Here is a 20,146-nt window from a genome sequence, read left to right on the forward strand (position 1 = left end):
ACAATAAGTAAAAAAAGAAATTACTTAAAAATTAGCATAGACCTGTAAGTTATATTAGTTTTGGTTAAGATAAGTAATACGTTTTTCCTTAAAAACATTTGTGTTGCTATTAAGCTGTAGACTATTTGGAAGAGCATTCCATAGTTGCACTGCGTTTATAAAGAAGTGCCATTCCGAAAACATGGATCGATACCGATAGGAAATCAATATTTTGCTCCGATTAGATCTTGCAAACTTAAACCTCTCGTAGAGATAAGCAGGTTTCCGAGTATATAAAATTTTATAGTCAAAATAGTCCTGCATTTAAGCAGATTTTCTAAAGATAGTTACTGTACTGGGAGATATGTTCGAAACGATTAAGTCGATCTAATTACATTGTTATATAAAACGTTCAATTTCCTTTTACTTGCGGCATCACATCCATATAGTAAACTCGCAATAATCACACATTTCGCCAAAAGAATTCGAATATTCAGTGGAGTTAGGCGCTGGATATGCCACAAAGATCTCAGTTTAGAATATGCCTGTCCTATAACATTATTCATATGTTTCGTCCAAGTAAGAGTGCTATTTAACGTAATGCCCAAGTTCCTCACAGAGTTCACAATTTCTATTTTCTGACCGTTGAGAACGATATCGATATCACTTGGAAGTTGAAAACCGCGCCTGCTCAAAGTAAGTCATTTGGTCTTCCTGGGGTTAAGGTAGAGACGGTTTGCTGTCGCCCATCCCTGAACTGTGATCAGATCGTCATTCAACAAAGTAGTATATATAATTTTCGTAATTTGTCCCAAAAAGAAAGAGCTGGTGGTGAGAATGGTATTGAAAATATAAGTGATATATCTTACAATGTATGGCAGCAGTATCTTCAGAAACCTTGTATCTATCCCGTCACTTCCTATCGCGTTAGACCTCACATCCGCAAAGCCCGTAAAACATCAGACACCCCACACAATTAAATTCAAATCAGTGTAAGTCGTCAGAATGAATAATCCCATTAAGATCGTCATCATAAAAGGAAACATTAGGGTCAGTCGTTGGTGTCTTAATAAAATATTCGTTGAGTTCATTAACATCGGTTGTACAGTCAGAAATATTGTCGGATCTACCAATTCCTATATCTTTTATCAGTCTCCATTTCGCACTTGACTCAACAGCAGAGCTGAAACGGGAAGAATAGTAGCAAATTTTTGCCTCTTTAATCATGGAATTTGCACTACTCCTGATTTCACGGAATTCGTCCTTCAGAGCAGGTGATTTGAATCGTTTCCACCTCATGTAGGCTATATCCCTCCTTTCTATGGCACAACTAATTTCATTGTTGAACCACGGTTTCGATTTCGGAGTTATACGTTTCGTCCGAGTAGGTACGCAAGTATCATAAAGATGCAATATGTCTTTATTAAGAAAAGTGATCTGTTCTCAGCCGTGAGACAACATTATATATCCTCCTAGTTGATGTCCAAGAAAAGTTGAAGTTGAAAAGTGGAAGTGTCTTATTTAATTTTTATATGAATAAATATTTGTTTTATTGAAATTTTTAAACCTTCTTTTATTATAAGCTGAAAAATAGAGATTTGGGGGACAACTTTCAATCAACTAACTTTTAGTTGATTAAAATCTAACTAACTTCAAATTAACGTATTGGTAACTAACTTTAAGCTACAATACGGAAATTGTTCATCATCATATCTTTTACAATTTTAAGCGTAATAACTATGTTTTCAGCACGTCATTTTCGTAATTATTTAAATAAATTATAATTAGCTAGTTGCGCTTGACGTTTCACAAAATATAAAATGGCTTTTGTAACAATAGTGATGGCAAAATACCTTCATGAACATTGTGTACTTTCTGATACGCTTCCCTCATCACAGTTCGTCTAACTTATCTGTATTTTCATGCAATGAAGAAGTACGGTGTGACTATTTCGAAAGTTTTGTAATCAGTGAAATTAAAACCAAAGTCTAATTTTTCTCTTCACATACCCCGATCTACCGCAGAGTCTTTTCTAGAATTGGAGGAACAAGTCAAAACAGAAGACGGTAAAAATGTCAGAATCTACAATTTATAAGTCAAAATAACAAATTATCTTAACTTTTGTTATTTAGAAAGGGATATTAAATGGACTAACAGACATATGGGAGCCACCGTGGTGCAATGGTTAGCATGCCCGCCTTGCATACACAAGGTCGTGGGTTCGATTCCTGCTTCGACCGAACACCAAAAAGTTTTTCAGCGGTGGATTATCCCACCTCAGTAATGCTGGTGACATTTCTGAGGGTTTCAAAGCTTCTCTAAGTGGTTTCACTGTAATGTGGAACGCTGTTCGGACTCGGCTATAAAAAGGAGGTCCCTTGTCATTGAGCTCAACATGGAATCAGGCAGCACTCAGTGATAAGAGAGAAGTTCGCCAACGTGGTATCACAATGGACTAAATAGTCTAAGTGAGCCTGATACGTCGGGCTGCCACCGAACTTAACAGACATATCCTTATATATGTGCGGAATATCCTTAAAGCGGTACTTCTAGATCAAGCAGCATGTAGCTTTTCTTGGTTTGGGAACCATGGAAATACACCTGTCCATGCACTAACAGTAAGAAATATAATAAAAGGTAAAGAATTTTAAATTTGATATGGAATTACTGATCATTACGTCTCATTCATTTTTTAATACAGAATGCACAATTCTCAACGCGAGGATCACCGTTTTTATTGCTGTCGCCAAAAAGTGGTTCCAATATCAAAGGACCGGCAGCGGCAACTCGCAGTCAAAATAAACGGTTAATTTTTATACCCTGCGCCACACTGTGGAACAGGGTATTATAAGTTAGTGCATATGTTTGTAACACCCAGAAGGAGACGAGATAGACACATGGTGTCTTTGGCAATAATGCTCAGGGTGGGTCCCTGAGTCGATATAACCATGTCCGTCTGTCTGTCCGTCCGTCCGTCCGTCTGTCTGTGAACACATTTTTGTGATCAAAGTCTAGGTTGCAATTTAAGTCCAATCGTCTTCAAATTTGGCACATGTTCCTAATTTGGGTCAGAATAGAACCCTATTGATTTTGGAAGAAATCGGTTCAGATTTAGATATAGCTCCCATATATTTCTTTCGCCCGATATGCACTAATATGGACCCAGCAGCCAGAGTTTTATACAGATTTGGCCCAATTTGGTTGAAATTTTGCACAGGGAGTAGATTTAGCATTGTAGCTATGCGTGCCAAATTTGGTTGAAATCGATTTAGATTTAGGTATAGCTCCCATATATATCTTTCGCCCGATATGCACTTATATGGACCCAGAAGCCAGAGTTTTATCCCGATTAGCTTGAAATTTTGCACAAGGAGTACAATTGGTAGTATAATCATGTGTGCTAAATTTGATTGAAATCGGTTCAGATTTAGATATAGCTTCCATATATATTTTTCGCCCGATATGGACTTATATGGCCCCAGAAGCCAGAGTTTTGGCCCAATTTGGTTGAAATTTTGCACTAGGAGTACAATTAGTAATATAGTCATGTGTGCCAAATGTGATTGAAATCGGTTCAGATTTAGATATAGCTCCCATATATATGTTTTTCTGATTTCGACAAAAATGGTCAAAATACCAACATTTTCCTTGTTAAATCGCCACTGCTTAGTCGAAAAGTTGTAAAAATGACTCTAATTTTCCTAATCTTCTAATACATATATATCGAGCGATAAATCATAAATAAACTTTTGCGAAGTTTCCTTAAAATTGCTTCAGATTTAAATGTTTCCCATATTTTTTTTTTTATTAAATTGTGTTCCACCCTAGTGCATTAGCCAACTTAAATTTTGAGTCTATAGATTTTGTTAAAGTCTATCAAATTCTGTCCAAATCGAGTGATATTTAAATGTATGTATTTCGGACAAACCTTTATATATAGCACCCAACACATTTGACGGATGTGATATGGTATCGGAAATTTAGATCTACAAAGTGGTGCATGGTATAATATAGTCGGCCCGCCCGACTTTAGACTTTCCTTACTTGTTTAATTCTATTTTAGTGCTAATTAGATTTCGTCAGGTTGAAAATCCTAAATCCCTAAAATCTAAAATCCTGCCAGTTTTAGTTTTTTTACAATACATATGCTAATTATATACTAAATTACAATATCTATTACACCATTAATTCAAATTTAAAATACTCACAGGTAGAATTGAAGCCCTGATAAAAAGAAATAATGCATGAATGTAAATTTAAAATTTAACTATAGTTATAGTATATTTATAATACTTTTATAGTACATTTATATAGATATATATTTTTTGTAATAGCTAAATAATTCATTGAATAAATGTAATAATAATTATTCAGTATAAAAAAGCTTATATTATTTCAATAGGAAAAATTCAATACGAAAATTGCACGTTTTGGTGATACAAAAACTTACCTCCTCAGCGATACGTATACGTGCCGCTTTTGCGTTAGAAAAACGGACCACTTTAGTGTTACGTAAACATGCTACTTTAGTTTAGCCTCGGCGTACTACCAATACATTCAAATGGCTAATTTGTTTGTCTAATTCTCTTATTCCGATCTTAACGTGTATGGTTCAATTGCATATCGCAAATGCGGAACGTTTCCGTAGTCTTGTATGAAAAACAGACTTCGCCAGCGGTTCGTTTTCGTGCCGTTTTTCTTAGAGGGAGCTCGTTCTATGTTATGGTGCTCACCATTTCTCTGACGTTTCGCCTTCAAATTGAAAGACTTAGAAGATTCTCGTATTTTCGCTTTTTTTAACGCGTTTACTCATGGTGATAACCGATAAGTCTTTCTTGTTTCAAGTGTGTACTCAGAACGCACTTATATTAATGTATGGTAAACAATGTAAGGTACAAAAATGGGATTTCCCATTTTCTTAATATGTATGTATCAATGTTGACAACATTTTATTTTGTTGTGGACTATATCTTAAATATTTTATAGCGATTTCTTCTTATCAGCACAACAAAAAATGGAATATATGCAAAATCGGCCTATAAATGAAATGGATTATTCAGCAAACTATATGTGTGAAATTTATGTCATAATGATACAAAAAGACTGTTTTTGGGCTATTGCTTAGTACTACACCCTAAGAAAATCGCTTCTCTAACATATGTTCCAAACATATTTTGCAGGAAGCACATATATTATTGGATATTGCCGAAACATGATTATGTTTATTTTATGTGAACATATTATATATTTGGAAGCATTTTGAGGCCAAAAATATTATATGCTTGGAAGAACTTTCTAGCCAAGAAGATTGTGCTCATTCCCTCACATAATTTGCGAAATTGTATAGTTCTGGGCACCTTTTTCTGTAATACAAATAATGTTGAAGAAATTATTCAATTTTAAATTTTTTTTAAATTTTACCTTTCGCCTGCACGGAGAATCGAACCGGGAACCATGCAATTTGTAAGCCAACACATTATCACTGGGCTACGTAGCTGTTATAGATACAATAGATAGTTATCGTTATAAGTTACATTTATATAGCATAGATTGCAGCGCCCACGAGCCGATGCAAACAAAACATTATTCAACAGAAACATATATTTGTTGGCCACGTGGAGCAGTGGTTAGCATGTCCGCCTTGCATGCACAGGGTCCCAGGGTTGGCCTGTCGCAAACTGTGACTTTTGCGACATACGTTTACGACGGTATAATACGTATGTCGCAAAAGTCGTAAACCTAGTGTAGAAAACCTAATTTGGAATTAAAGAAATTGTGAATATTTTTTAATTTAATTTAGTTAAGCTCCCCGATAAAAGGTATGCAAAAAATGTCCTATATTGTATTTATTCAAAACTCAACTAGATTTACATCTCTCATTCACAACTTGAAACTATTCTTGGTTTTCGTGGACCAAGCTTTAGCTGCATCAACGAATGACTAGCTACAATTTTGAAAATTTTTAATTAGTATGGAAATTGGTTCTAATAAGCCAAAAAGTGATTTTATAAAATTTTTTCTAAACAGCAACAGCAATAAGTAGTTTTCCTTCCTTCCAGTTTCTGCAGTAATTTGTGAAAGGTTAACTATGAGCGAGTACCGACCGTCACGTTTACTGCACCATCGAGTAGTTTATAGTAATTTTGGCTTCAAATTTCCAATTGAAATAACTATATTCTCAAGTATTTTAAAATCGTTAATAATTTTATGAACATTCCTGAGAATTGAAACTTCTTCGCATATATCATCATCTTGGATATCATTCGCTGCCTATCTGAAGGGTCTGAAGTATTTGGAGTTTGCGACGTTTGCTACTTTTTCTACATTTACGACGTGTATGTGACGTTTACGACGTTTACAACTTTGCGACAGTCGCAAACCTTAAAAGGTTTGATACAGACCATCTCTGCAGGGTCCTGGGTTCAATCCGTCCTTCGACCGAACACAAATATTTTTTTTATTTTTGCATTCATATTTATATATTATTCAATTTAATTTTTACAATGAAACTTCGAAATGTGTGTTATTAAAGATTTACAGTCAGAAAAGAACAGTGCTTGATATAAACGAAATGGACTGAGATTTTGGATAAAATATTATTTTTTTTAATTGCAAAAATAACAATTTTGTAACAAAAAAAATGGTTTTGGTATAAAAGTTTGAAATTTTCGAAGAAATTCAAAAACTTTACCAAAAGAAGGACGTGAAGTAGAGTATAAACATACATAATTTTACAATATACACATAAATTTATTTAGAGGTGAACTATTTTTACTAGCATTTAACACCATTTTAAATGCATTTAAAATTTCTCGTATTTTGAAATACAATTAAATATGAATAGTTATTAACGAATAATTTTGTACTTAATTTCATTTTTACCTTTAGGGCCGGAATTAAGTTGGCATTATCGCTCTAAAATGGCCATGTTTTCATGTTTTCTTTTCTTTAATAATTCATTTTAAAGTAAATAAAATTTTTCATTTGTTGCTTTGGATCGAGTTTTGCCGCTAAAATGAAAAATAATTTCTAGTTTAGGAACATTACATTTTTGCACTTAAATATATTGTGTTTAAAAATGGTGCCCGACACACATTTTGTTTATATCGGAACATATGAAAAACATATTTTTCTAACAGTGTGTATATACTTGTCACACTAAAGGTTAGCGTCATTGAATGTTACCTGATGAATGAAGCGGTTGTTATTCTGATGGTGTTGTCTTTCTTTATACACCATCACGAACATTGATTGACTTATTGTTTGTTATTTATGTTTAATAAATTTCCAAAAAAACGAAACATTTTCTCACTAATTTAAAATAACAAATATTTTATATATTTTATTTGTTATTTATTACATTATTTTACTAAATTATTTTTTAACAATCTCTCCATATATCATAACAACACGATTCCAACTAAAAAAAATTAACATACGCGCAAACATATCGATTACATCGATGACAGGTATCGATTACAGGTAGATAAAAGAAATATAGGAAAATGTCCTATATTCTAACAAATGTGTTTCCTTAAGTTTTGAAAGGATTGAATACTTCTTAGTAGGAATGAACTAAAATATTTTTCTATGCCAAGTGTAATTCGTATGTATGATAAGCTTTATATAATAAAAGAAGTTAGAATTATAATTTTAAAATAAATTTTACTAAATTTGAGGAAACTTGGTTTTAGTTCGGATTTTCTTTATTTTTACGAATGCTTTGTTATCAGTGAATAAAATTTTCTTGTTCGGTAGTAAATTCTTATACCCAGCGAAGAAAACAGTATTAGTAAAATTCCATGCCTTATTGTAGTTAATGAACTATTCCTAACTGCTTTCAGTTTAGGATTTTTTTAATGAAACAAGTAAGTTTTATTATTTCACACAAAAATTTAATTTAATGGAAATTTAATGGCTAAACTAAATTGACGAACATTTTTATACCCTCCACCATAGGATGGGGGTATATTAACTTTGTCATTCCGTTTGTAATACATCGAAATATTGCTCAAAGACCCCATAAAGTATATATATTCTGGGTCGTGGTGAAATTCTGAGTCGATCTGAGCATGTCCGTCCGTCCGTCTGTTGAAATCACGCTAACTTCCGAACGAAACAAGCTATAGACTTGAAACTTGGCACAAGTAGTTGTTATTGATGTAGGTCGGATGGTATTGCAAATGGGCTATATCGATCCACTTTTACGTATAGCCCCCATATAAACGGACCCCCAAATTTGGCTTGTGATTGCTCTAAGACAAGCAAATTTCATCCGATCCGGCTGAAATTCGGTACATGGTGTTAGTATATGGTCTCTAATAACCATGCAAAAATTGGACCATATCGGTCCACTTTTACGTATAGCCCCCATAAAAACGGACCCCCAAATTTGGCTTGCGATTGCTCTAAAAGAAGCAAATTTCATTCGATCAGGCTGAAATTTGGTACATGGTGTTAGTATATGATCTCTAACAACCACGCAAAAATTGGTCCATATCGGTCCACTTTTACGTATAGCCCCCATATATACGGACCCCCAAATTTGGCTTGCGATTGCTCTAAGAGAGGCAAATTTCATCCGATCCGGCTGAAATTTGGTACATGATGTTAGTATATGGTCTCTAACAACCATGCAAAAATTGGTCCACATCGGTCCATAATTATATATAGCCCCCATATAAACCGATCCCCCGATTTGGCTTGCGGAGCCTCTAAGAGAAGGAAATTTCATCCGATCCGTCTGAAATTTGGTACATGGTGTTGGTATATGTTCTCTAATGACCATGCAAAAATTAGTCCACATCGACCCATAATTATATATAGCCCCCATATAAGCCGATCCCCAGATTTGACCTCCGGAGCCTCTTAGAGGAGCAAAATTCATCCGATCCGGTTGAAATTTGGTACGTGGTGTTAGTATATGGTCTCTAACAACCATGCAAGAATTGGTCCATATCGGTCCATAATTATATATAGCCCCCATATAAATCGATCCCCAGATTTGTCCTCCGGAGCTTCTTGGAGGAGTAAAATTCATCCGATCCGGTTGAATTCATCCGATCTCTAACAAACACGCAAGAATTGGTCCATATCGGTCCATAATTATATATAGCCTCCATATAAACCGTTCCTCAGATTTGATCTCCGGAGCCTCTTGGAGGAGCAAAATTCATCCGATCCGGTTGAAATTTGCAACGTGGTGTTAGTATAAGGCCGCTAATAACCATGCCAAAATTGGTCCATATCGGTCTATAGTTATATATAGCCGATCCCCAATCACACAAAAATTGGTCCATATCGGTTCATAATCATGGTTGCCACTCGAGCCAAAAATAATCTACCAAAATGTTATTTTTATAGAAAACATTGTCAAAATGTTATTTTTATAGAAAACATTGTCAAAATGTTATTTCTATGGACAATTTTGTCAAAATTTTATTTCTATAGAAAATTTTGTCAAAATTTTATTTGTATAGAAAATTTTGTCAAAATTTTATTTCTATAGAAAATTTTGACAAAATTTTATTTCTATAGAAAATTTTGTCAAAATTTTATTTCTATAGAAAATTTTGTCAAAATTTTATTTCTATAGAAAATTTTGTCAAAATTTTACTTCTATAGAAAATGTTGTCAAAATATTATTTTGTCAAAATTTTATTTCTATAGAAACTTTAAACTTAATTATATACGTATTTAATCGGCCCCATTGTAGTTTAATATATACCACGTATGGACTATGTGGTATATATTACGTTGTTAGGAAGTTTTATGATACCTTGCCATCGGCTTCAGTAGACGTTTCTACGCAATCCATGGTGGAGGGTACATAAGATTCGGCCTGGCCGAACTTACGGCCGTTTATACTTGTTTCCTTTAGTTTCGAAGACACTTTTTTCTGGGTGTAAGATATTTATTTTAAACATTAAGAAGTGACAGTTACATTTCTTTTATACGAATGAAGAGTTTGAATAATTGATTGCAGAATCTTATCACCACGCTCTGCGAAATATTCAACGTGGCCCCAAAATAGCCAAACAAATATGCCAATGACAATCGCTTTTGTTATGCAATCCAGACAATATAAGATTCGGAGTAGAATCCGAGCTCGAGGTATTGTCGAATCACTCTCGCCCAACATATACTTTCTTATTCCTAATATGTAGTTTTGTAAGTATTCTTCAAAATGCAGTTGGTTTGTGTCCATATTGAAGATATCGGCATCCTTTTTGTTTAGATTTGACGAGAGCTCCTCAAATTTTTGGGTCTCGAATACCCAATCTTTTGTAGTGTAGTACTGCACTAATTTTATACCGGCAGATACCTTGTGTTGCACTCGTACTAAACTGAAATGGTAAATTAATTTAATGACGTTTTACAAACTTAAAAGACATATTCAATGAGAAATAAGGAGATACTAACAAGGGTTTACGGCGTAACAAAACCAGGATTACATCCAAAACATATGCTGGCAAATAATGAAAAAGTAGAACGCAAAACTTAAAATACAAATAGTTCTTAGTGACATCGCCATTTGGATACCAAAGGGAAAAGCTTAACGGAGTTTTATAAAATAATCGCTTTCCAGTTTCTATACATTCTCCCCATGTTTGCAAAGACTTGTTTCCAACGGAAAGATTAATAAATTCTGCCTTGGACGCTTTATGTTTAACTCTTTGATAACCTGCCACTATCATACCATTAATAGCCGTATCCACTGGAATAATGGTTGATGAGTTATCGGGATTGCAGTACATAGTTCGAATAACCCCACGTGCCCCTCCGATAATCAAGCCAGTGGGCCCATTGATACTTTCAACCCAACCAGGTAAAGGTTCTTTCCAAGCAGCTGTGACTGAAATTAAGAAATTGAAGTTGTTATTTTATACCAACATTTCAAACAGGAATATATATTTTCTTAGGTTAATAATATTAAACTGAACAACACATATGTTAGTTCCATTTTATGAACAAATTTTGCTTAAAGTATATACAATAAGTCAAAAAATCTCCATACAGGCACATTAGTTTTTATAAAAACGATACATAGATGACTAACTAGGGAAAAAAACTAAATTATAAATAAAAGTAATGGCATTCGATAGCTTTATGTTGCGAGAAAATTAAGTGTTTTCTTAAACAAAGAAGGAAAAAGCAACCTCTTATAAATAGCAAAATTAAGCAAATTTCGACTTACACTAAAATTGTAATTACCATGTGTCAATATGCAACTTAGACATTCAAGAAAACTAAAATTATTGCAAGTAAGCCAAAATGGCGAGAACCGGGTAAGAATGTTTTATATGACAAGATTTTAAAAATATATAAATGGAATTGATTGTCAGTTCTTTAAGCTACCAAAGTTAAGATTTTCTAGAATAAATACAATTGAACATAACAATTTCTTGTTTTAGTTTTTGGTGCTAATACAACTTTTCAGAATATGAGAAAATTTCCTCGACTTCAATCCCTTTCTCATTACTTTAAAAAAATTAAAATTTTAACCTTTAAGGTGGGTATTAAGTTCGAGTTTAGCCGCTAAAAACGTAATTTTTGCACGATTACTTTTCTTTAATAATCGATTTTAAGGAATACAAACTTTGTGAAATTTTGTTTTGGGCTTTTCCCCATCAAGTTATAATAAAATTTGCAACAAATATGTATAATTTCGTGCATTTTTCTTACTGATTTAGTTTTCACTTTAGTGATTTTAGCGGCCAAACTCGAACTTAATACTCACCTTTAAGGCCGAAAAACTTCCCCTAAACCATTCTTTCGCGATCTGATTACATTTTCAAATAATAATGCGATCCACGTTTGTATTATAAATTCACACAAATCAGTTTAATAAATAAAATATTTCTTAATTCACATTGCAAATGGCGCCATGTTATGAGAATACCCACTACGCGATTTACTTCAGTTTTTCAACTCGAAAAAAAAAAAACAAAGTACCACAAATGGAAAAAATTTCGCTAGTTTTTCCATTTTTGGTTTTGTATGGAGTTTCAACGCAAAACCCGAACAGAGTACTGGCCTTAAAGGCCGAAAGATTGCACCACGGTGGCATTCGGGATATAACAAAATAATTGTTTTATCTAATGTTGTTGTTATGATCGTAGGAAGCGATATTTACTTCTAATAATTGGAGTATGTTTTATTGTTCGTCCTAACAACTTTCAGAATTGAAAATCATATATTTTCTAATAGCCCACTCACATAAGGCTCAAAATCTACTAAAAGTGGATTTTGGAAGAGTAATTTGAATGTTACAGGTACACAGTAGAAGATATCACAAAAATAAAAAAAGTTGATAGTAACTGGAAACATAATCAATTAAAAAATTAACGCACAGAGAATCTGCTGAAATAGGGACAAATGTTGATAGTAACTGGAAACATAATCAATTAAAAAATTAACGTACACAATTAACTTTTTAATCAAATTAAAAAAATAAAGTAATTAGGAAAATGATTGAGGTTTTTAATTAAGATGTAAATTATCCCCATTAACCTTTTAAACTAAATTTCCAATTACAAATATAATTGAACATTTTGTTCGCAAATAGTTACTTTCTAAACCCAAAGAAATTTGTTAGCAGGGACAGCAGAAAAGTCTGCTAAAACAGCAGAAAATCTGCTGAAAAAGGGACAGCAGTCACTGTTTGCTGAAATAGCAAACATTTCCTGCTATTTTATACCCTCCACCATAGGATGGGGGTATATTAACTTTGTCATTCCGTTTGTAACACATCGAAATATTGCTCTAAGATCCCATAAAGTATATATAGTCCGGGTCGTGGTGAAATTCTGAGTCGATCTAAGCATGTCCGTCCATCCGTCCGTCCGTCTGTTGAAATCACGCTAACTTCCGAACGAAACAAGCTATCGACTTGAAACTTGGCACAAGTAGTTGTTATTGATGTAGGTCGGCTGGTATTGCAAATGGGCCATATCGGACCACTTTTACGTATCGCCCCCATATAAACCGATCCCCAGATTTGGCTTGCGGAGCCTCTAAGAGAAGCAAATTTCATCCGATCCGGTTGAAATTTGGTACATGGTGTTAATATATGGTATCTAACAACCATGCAAAATTGGTCCACATCGGTTCATAATTATATATAGCCCCCATATAATCCGATCACCAGATTTGGCTTGCGGAGCCTCTAAGAGAAGCAAATTTCATCCGATCCGGCTGAAATTTGGTACATGGTGTTAGTATATGGCTATTTCCAGAAAAAGGTCAACCAGGACGAAAAAATTAAAATTGGTTAAACCGCCATTTTTGTCATTAATAGTGTTAAAGAATTATTTGAATTTAAGGAATATAATGCGTTTAAAACATATTTTTGTTTTTGTTGTGAAAAATTTACACAAAAACTTACAATATTTTATTTCTCTTTTTTTGTGACTCTTTCCTCTGGTTTTGCTTTTCGTTGTTATTTATTATATATATGTTTTATTATTGCAATCTTGTTTCAACAAGTTTGTTCCAACGATAAACTAATAAGAAAATATAAATAGACACATAGTATTCTTTGACAAACCGTATATTTTTGCCTTTTTTTGTCCTGCTATTTCTGTGTCACGTTATCGATGACAAAACACTGTTTTTTCTCAGTACTGTTCATCCCGTCGAAGAAAGAAGCTGAAAATTATTATTTAAATAAAGTTAATCGTGCTTAACATAAATAAAGAAGGTTTAATCTCAATCAAAAGTTTGGCACGTTACTCATCGTAAGTGGGAAATATTATAACAAAAATATTGGTTTTCATATATGTACATACGTATTATGCTTACTTTTTATGCAGATGGCTAAAAATAAAAATAAAGAAGCATCACGACGATATCTACAAAAAATTAAGTCAAGCGCCAGAAGTACCTACAAAATGTTGCAATGAAAATGAAAATACATCGGGCAAACTTGAAGGAACTGGAGAACAAAAACAATAACCTTCTGGAAAGTAAGCGGGAAAAGGATCGTTTAAGGCAGCGAAAGCACAGGGAAAAATCTTCAGAACAATGCAAAGCAACAAGAACACGTCGTTAATCCTTATAACAGTAAGCAGGCGTTTGGAAAAGCTTTAAAAAAGTTGAAAGGTCCTTACCTCAAAAAACAAAATTGTTATACCCTGCGCCACATTGTGGAACAGGATATTATAAGTTAGTGCATATGTTTGCAACACCCAGGAGGAGACGAGATAGACACATGGTGTCTTTGGCAAAAATGCTCAGGGTGGGCTCCTGAGTCGATATAGCCATGTCAGTCTGTCCATGGACACATTTTTGTAATCAAAGTCTAGGTCGCAGTTTTAGTCCAATCGATTTCAAATTTGGCACAAGTATGTGTTTTGGCTTAGAATAGAACCCTATTGATTTTGGAAGAAATCGGTTCAGATTTAGATATAGCTCCCATATATATATTTCGCCCGATATGGACTTATATGGTCCCAGAAGCCAGAGTTTTACCCCAATTTGGTTGATATTTTGCACTAGGATTACAATTAGTAGTGTAGTCAAGTGTGCCAAATTTTTATTGAAATCGGTTCAGATTTAGATATAGCTCCCATATATATCGTTCGCCCGATTTACACTCATATGACCACAGTAGCACAGGGAGTAGAACAATGCACAGGGAGTAGAATTAGCATTGTACCTATGCGTGCCAAATTTGGTTGAAATCGGTTCAGATTTAGATATAGCTCCCATATATAGCTTTCGGCCGATTTACACTCATATGACCACAGAGGCCAATTGTTTGTTCCGATTTAATTGAAATTTTGCACAGGGAGTAGAATTAGCATTGTAGCTATGCGTGCCAAATTTCGGTTCAGATTTAGATATAAATTAATTTTATTTATATTAATTTATTTTTTTAAAAAAGGATATCGCAGCCTTCACGTACTTTATTGTTTCAAGTTAAAATCACAACTGACTTAAAACTAAACATCAATAAAACTTATTACTTAAAGAATATTTGCTGATATAGATGCATTGTTGCACACGCCGGTCGAGTTACGTGGGAAACTGCAGGCACTTCGTTTCCCTAGGTTTCGTTGACACCGTTGTCAGGTAATTTGCTGACGCTATGTCTGTTTGGCTGGCACATGTTGATGATGGTATTTGGTGCAATCTTAAAATAATATTCCTTAACTCCTCCCCCTTTAAGTCCATACGTCCTCGTATGGATTGTTAGAAAAATGAGAGACTATGGATGCTTTTGTTGTTGGCACTTTTTTGGAGCTTGGGATGCGAGTCTTCGATTTGTTGCTCTCCACTTTCTAGATCTGAGCGGGTTGATGATGCATTTTGTTGGTTTGTATCGTAATGTGGGGGTTTCTTCTGTTGATAGTTTGTATTATGGGTAGATTCGGTTTAAAGTATTTTATGGCAAATGATAGTGTCACTATAAGGGTAATTGCAAGCAAGATTATTGGTTATTAATAGGCTTATTCGGTTCTTCATTTCTAGGTTGTAAAGAAGTTGTATGTTATTGACATTCATCTCATGTATGTGTGACTGGTTTCAATCTTGGGTAATCATAAAACTCGTTTAAGATTGTGGACTTGATGATACTTTTGACATTCCGAGTATTATGCGTTTTGACGAATATCTGGATATCTTGGCATTCGTTTACATTTGGAAGATTTTTATCTTGTTGATTGTGGAATGTAATTTTATTTCGCATTAGTATTTTCAAAATTCAGTTTTGCATTTTTTGTAATATTTTACAATTCGAAGCTGTGCCAAAAGCAGTTATGCCGTGTCGTATTTGTGATTCCACTAAAGTGAAGTAAGCTTGTTTTGTAAAAGTTAATGGAGCGCAATCGTTGAGATGGCAAAACACATATGTTGGTTTTCTTAGCTTTTTGTTGAGCTGTTGCATTTGAAGTTTCCAATACATATATTTATCCACAGTTACTCCTAGATAATTGATCGTATCGACAATTTCAATATGTGAGTCACATTTGTCGGAATCAATTGATACATGATTATTGTGAAGACAAGCAATATTATTAAATTTTACTAGAAAATTTGAGTCTTTTATACTTGGCTATCTTATATGCATCAGATTAGTTTTATCGACGTTGATTATTAAACCATTATCGTGACACCATCTTGAGATTTGGTTTATTTCTAACTGCATTATTTCTTGGGCTCTTTGGGTATCTGTGTGATACTACTATGGCAGTATCGTCCGCATAGGCAAAGGTTACACTGTTAAATAATACGCGTTAGTTCATTAGCATAAATAAGATATAAAACTGGTCCAAGTTTCGATCCCTGCGGTACTCCGTTTGTTATTGGCATTTCCTGACGGATGTTTTCACCATATAGGATCTGTACTGTAGATACTTTTTGAACCACATCAAACTGTATCCTCGAATTCCGTGTCTCTCCAAGACAGACATCAGATTTCCATGGTACAGAGTGTTGAATGTTTTGCTGCAGTCAACAAATAGGACGTTGTTCTCTTTGGTCAAAGTGTTGATTTATGTGGTCTGCAAAGTGGCCTAACAATTTATTGATATTTTTACTTTTTTGAAACCCGTATTGACTAGAGCTAATAACATTGAATTTAGAAATATGGGCATTTAACCTTCTAACAACAATTTCATATAAAACTGTCTCTATTATAGGCAGTATTGAGATAGGACTATCGATTTGTTTCTTTCTTTTTGAATATCGGCCTCACTATTGAAGTTTTCAGGAGTTTCGGTAGGTATTTTTCGTTTAAACTTGTGTTAACAAACGATGTTATCATGGGTGTCTGTTTTTGAGCTTATATTTTATATCCATTGGTCGTAGTGCACCTGCTACTTTTTGAATATTTAATGTCTTCAATATTTATAGTTTCATTCGATTCCTCCAAAAATAAAGAGTTTGTTACTCTGGTTTCATGGTAATTAAATGTTTCTATATTACGGTAATGAATTACATTTTATTGAAAAATTTTCAGTCACTGCTTTTAAATCTACGTTTTTTGAAGTTTTTAATTAATTCTTGATCGAGATTTTTCCAATTATATCATTATTTGTTTTCCAAGTATCGCGTAACTTATATCTGTTTTTAACAAATTCGTTTTTTAGGTATTCATTCTTTGTCCGATTTACTATTTTATTTAGTTGGTTATTAAATAATTTATATTCTTTTTCTTTTTGTAAATTGCTTTTATTTGCCCTATGTTTTGATATAATTTCTGCTTAATTTGACAATATTGTAGGATTTGTTGAGACAGCCATGGTAAATTGTTCCTCTTTTTTATTATTGTTTTATTTTGTTTAGATATCTTGTATATTGCACTAAACGTAACAAGCATCGCATTAAACTGTTTATCTACTGTGGTGAATTCAGTTATATAATTCCAATTTTCTTGTCTTATAAGTTTATTTACTTCTGACTTACACAGAAAAAAAAGTGTCTCGTAAATTTAAGAAGATTTTTACAATAATTTATTACAAGAATTTTTCGTATCTTCAACGAAAATTAACTACTCGAAAGGAAATTTTATAAATTCTAAGTAGCAATCGTTTAGTTCATGGCCTACAAAATACGATGGAAATTTCTTTAAAAAATTTCTTAACTGGTAGTTAAAAATTCGTTTGTCATGCTATAAAACTACTTGTGAAATGTAAAGTATTTTCTAAATAATAAGTGCAATTTACCATAACATTTTTTTGTATGAGAAAATATTTTTTTACGAAAAATTAACTTGAAAGTGGGTAGAAATTTCTTACTGACAATTCCTATAGTTAATAATTGTTGGTAAAAAATTACCCAATGAAATATTTTTAGTTCACATGTAATTAAATTTATAGACATTTTCGTCAAAAATGGGTAGATATCATTTCATGAAGTTTTTGCTAATTTTAAGTTAAACGTTTCATCGTTCTTATACTGATATGCATTTAAGAATATTGTTTTTAGAGTAAATTGTGGACAGATGCGATGAACTAATGCATAGTACAGAGATCTTTCTCGTCAAAGTGGAATATGTTTAATGTAAAGATTATGTACTTGAAATTTTTTTTGAGAGTGAGAGCCTGCAATGCAATAATGAGAAATGGTAGCGAGTGATGGGGATGTTGTGTATATCTGAGCGTGGGGTTGTTTTTGTTCTTTCAGTGGTTTGTGTGTGTTTATTATTCGCGAATGGTTTATTTGTCTGGATGAGGTGTTGTTTTCAATGAAGGCACATGTGTTTTTGTTGTTGTAGGAATGTTTTGGTTTTGCTTGGTTTTGTTTGGCATGCTTCAGTTGTATAGTTGGCGTTGGCGTGGGCTGTTGCATCTTTTTAGCAAGTATGTAACAAGGGAATATAAAGGTATGGAATATTTTGGTTTTTTGAGACATATATTGGTGTTTGTTTATTAAAACTTTGAAATGAAAGTTATTAATATTTTAGCGATGAGATGTACGATGGCAAAGTGATGATCGGTAGCTTAGAAAAAAGTTATTAAGAATGTTCAATATTTAGGAAAAAATGGTGAAATGGAAAGTATATTGAAATTGTTTTATCTACTTTAATTTTTATTATTCAATGTAAAAAATAAATATTCAATTTCAGAGTAACTCCAGATGAATTTGGAAAATTGTTTGTTACACCTCAGCGTATAGTTTAATGATAAATAGGTAAGAGTTTTTTTCAATGCGGTTTTCTTTTAAAAAATAATATTCTTTATGTATATTATTATTTGCTAATTATTATTATTATTTTTTAACCAGTTTCAAGTTTTTCTTTGTTGTAAAAAAATATTGAAGTTAAGAGCAACCCCAGATGGATTCGGGCAAATTTTTATATTTTTCCTCAGCGTATAATTTAATATAGTGGTAAGTTTTCTTTTAAAAATTGACTTTCTTTTCACTAGAATATTTAAATTTTATGACTTTTTTATTATCAAAATTACAGGTTTTTAATACCTTATTTTAGTATTACATTAATCAAATATTTTTGGAAAATTTTTGTTACACCTCAGCATATAGTTTAATCATAAATTGGTAAGTATTCTTTTTAAAATGTGGTTTTCTTTTAAAAAGGATATTTTTTATATATCATTATTTGCTAATTATTATTATTATTATTTGAAACTAGTTTGATGTTTTTCTTTGTTGTAAAAAAATATTTAATTTCAGAGCAACCCCAAGATGGATTCAGACATATTTTTATATTCCTCCTCAGCGTATAATTTAATAGATAAGTGGTAAGTTTTCTTTAAAAATTGGCTTTCTTTTCACTAGAATATTTAAATTTTTATGACCTTTTTATATACTAGCACAATGTACCAAATTTCAACTGACTCGGTTGAAATTTGCTCCTCCAAAAGGCTCCAAACCCAAATCTCGGGATCGGTTTATATGGGGGCTATATGTGATTATGGACTGATATGGACCACTTTTGGCATGGTTGTTAAATATCAAATACTACCACCACGTACAAAATTTCAACCAGATCGGATGAATTTTGCTTCTCCAAAAGGCACCGGAGGTCAAATCTGGGGATCGATTTATATGGGTGCTATATATAATTATGCACTGATATGAACCAATTCCTGCATGGTTGTTGGATACCATATACTAACATCACGTACCAAATTTCAACCGAATCGGATGAATTTTGCTTTTCCAAGGGGCTCCGGAGGTCAAATCTGGGGATCGGTTTATATGGGGGCTATATATAATTATGGACCGATGTGGACCAATTTTTGCATGGTTGTTAGAGACCACACGGATGAAAAAGACTGTTTTTCATATGTTTGGCTATAAACATTATATGTTTGGAACACAAATTTTTAAACACAATATTTTTGAGTGCAAGCATATAATGTTCATAAACTAGCATAACATGTTTGGGACATATATGTTAATATGTTAGAACATATCATGTTTGGGACATAAAATGTTTGTAAATATAATATGCTTGGATGCAAACATATATTAATTTAGAAATAGCCTATAAACATATATGTGTTTAGTAGCTTGGAGCGCTATTTAACAGGGAGCGATATTGAATTAAGTTGGTGGTTGTTGCTTGTTATTACAAAATTAACATTTTATTTTTCCTTGGGCAATTGATCAGCTACTTCTTTGATCCTTACAAACTGTGTGGTCCGCTGTTCGAATCCCCGTCCGGCAAAAGGTAAAATTAAAATAAAAAAATCATACA

At 33.0% G+C, this 20,146-nt stretch overlaps 1 protein-coding gene across 1 annotated transcript in view; it reads right to left on the reverse strand.

Moving 5' to 3' along the window:
• Positions 1-9,871: 9,871 nt before the first annotated feature.
• LOC142221273 (fatty acyl-CoA reductase 1) overlaps positions 9,872-20,146 on the reverse strand; it is a 90,123-nt gene continuing 79,848 nt past the window's right edge. The window contains exons 6-7 of the mRNA XM_075290929.1: positions 10,402-10,834; positions 9,872-10,325 (exon numbers count right to left, since the gene is read on the reverse strand). Coding sequence (XP_075147044.1) covers positions 9,905-10,325; positions 10,402-10,834 — 854 coding nt within the window. The 3' untranslated portion in view covers positions 9,872-9,904. The remainder of the gene's footprint in view (positions 10,326-10,401; positions 10,835-20,146) is intronic.

The sequence above is a fragment of the Haematobia irritans genome, chromosome 1, assembly GCF_050003625.1.
Source record: "Haematobia irritans isolate KBUSLIRL chromosome 1, ASM5000362v1, whole genome shotgun sequence".
Lineage (NCBI taxonomy): Eukaryota > Metazoa > Arthropoda > Insecta > Diptera > Muscidae > Haematobia > Haematobia irritans.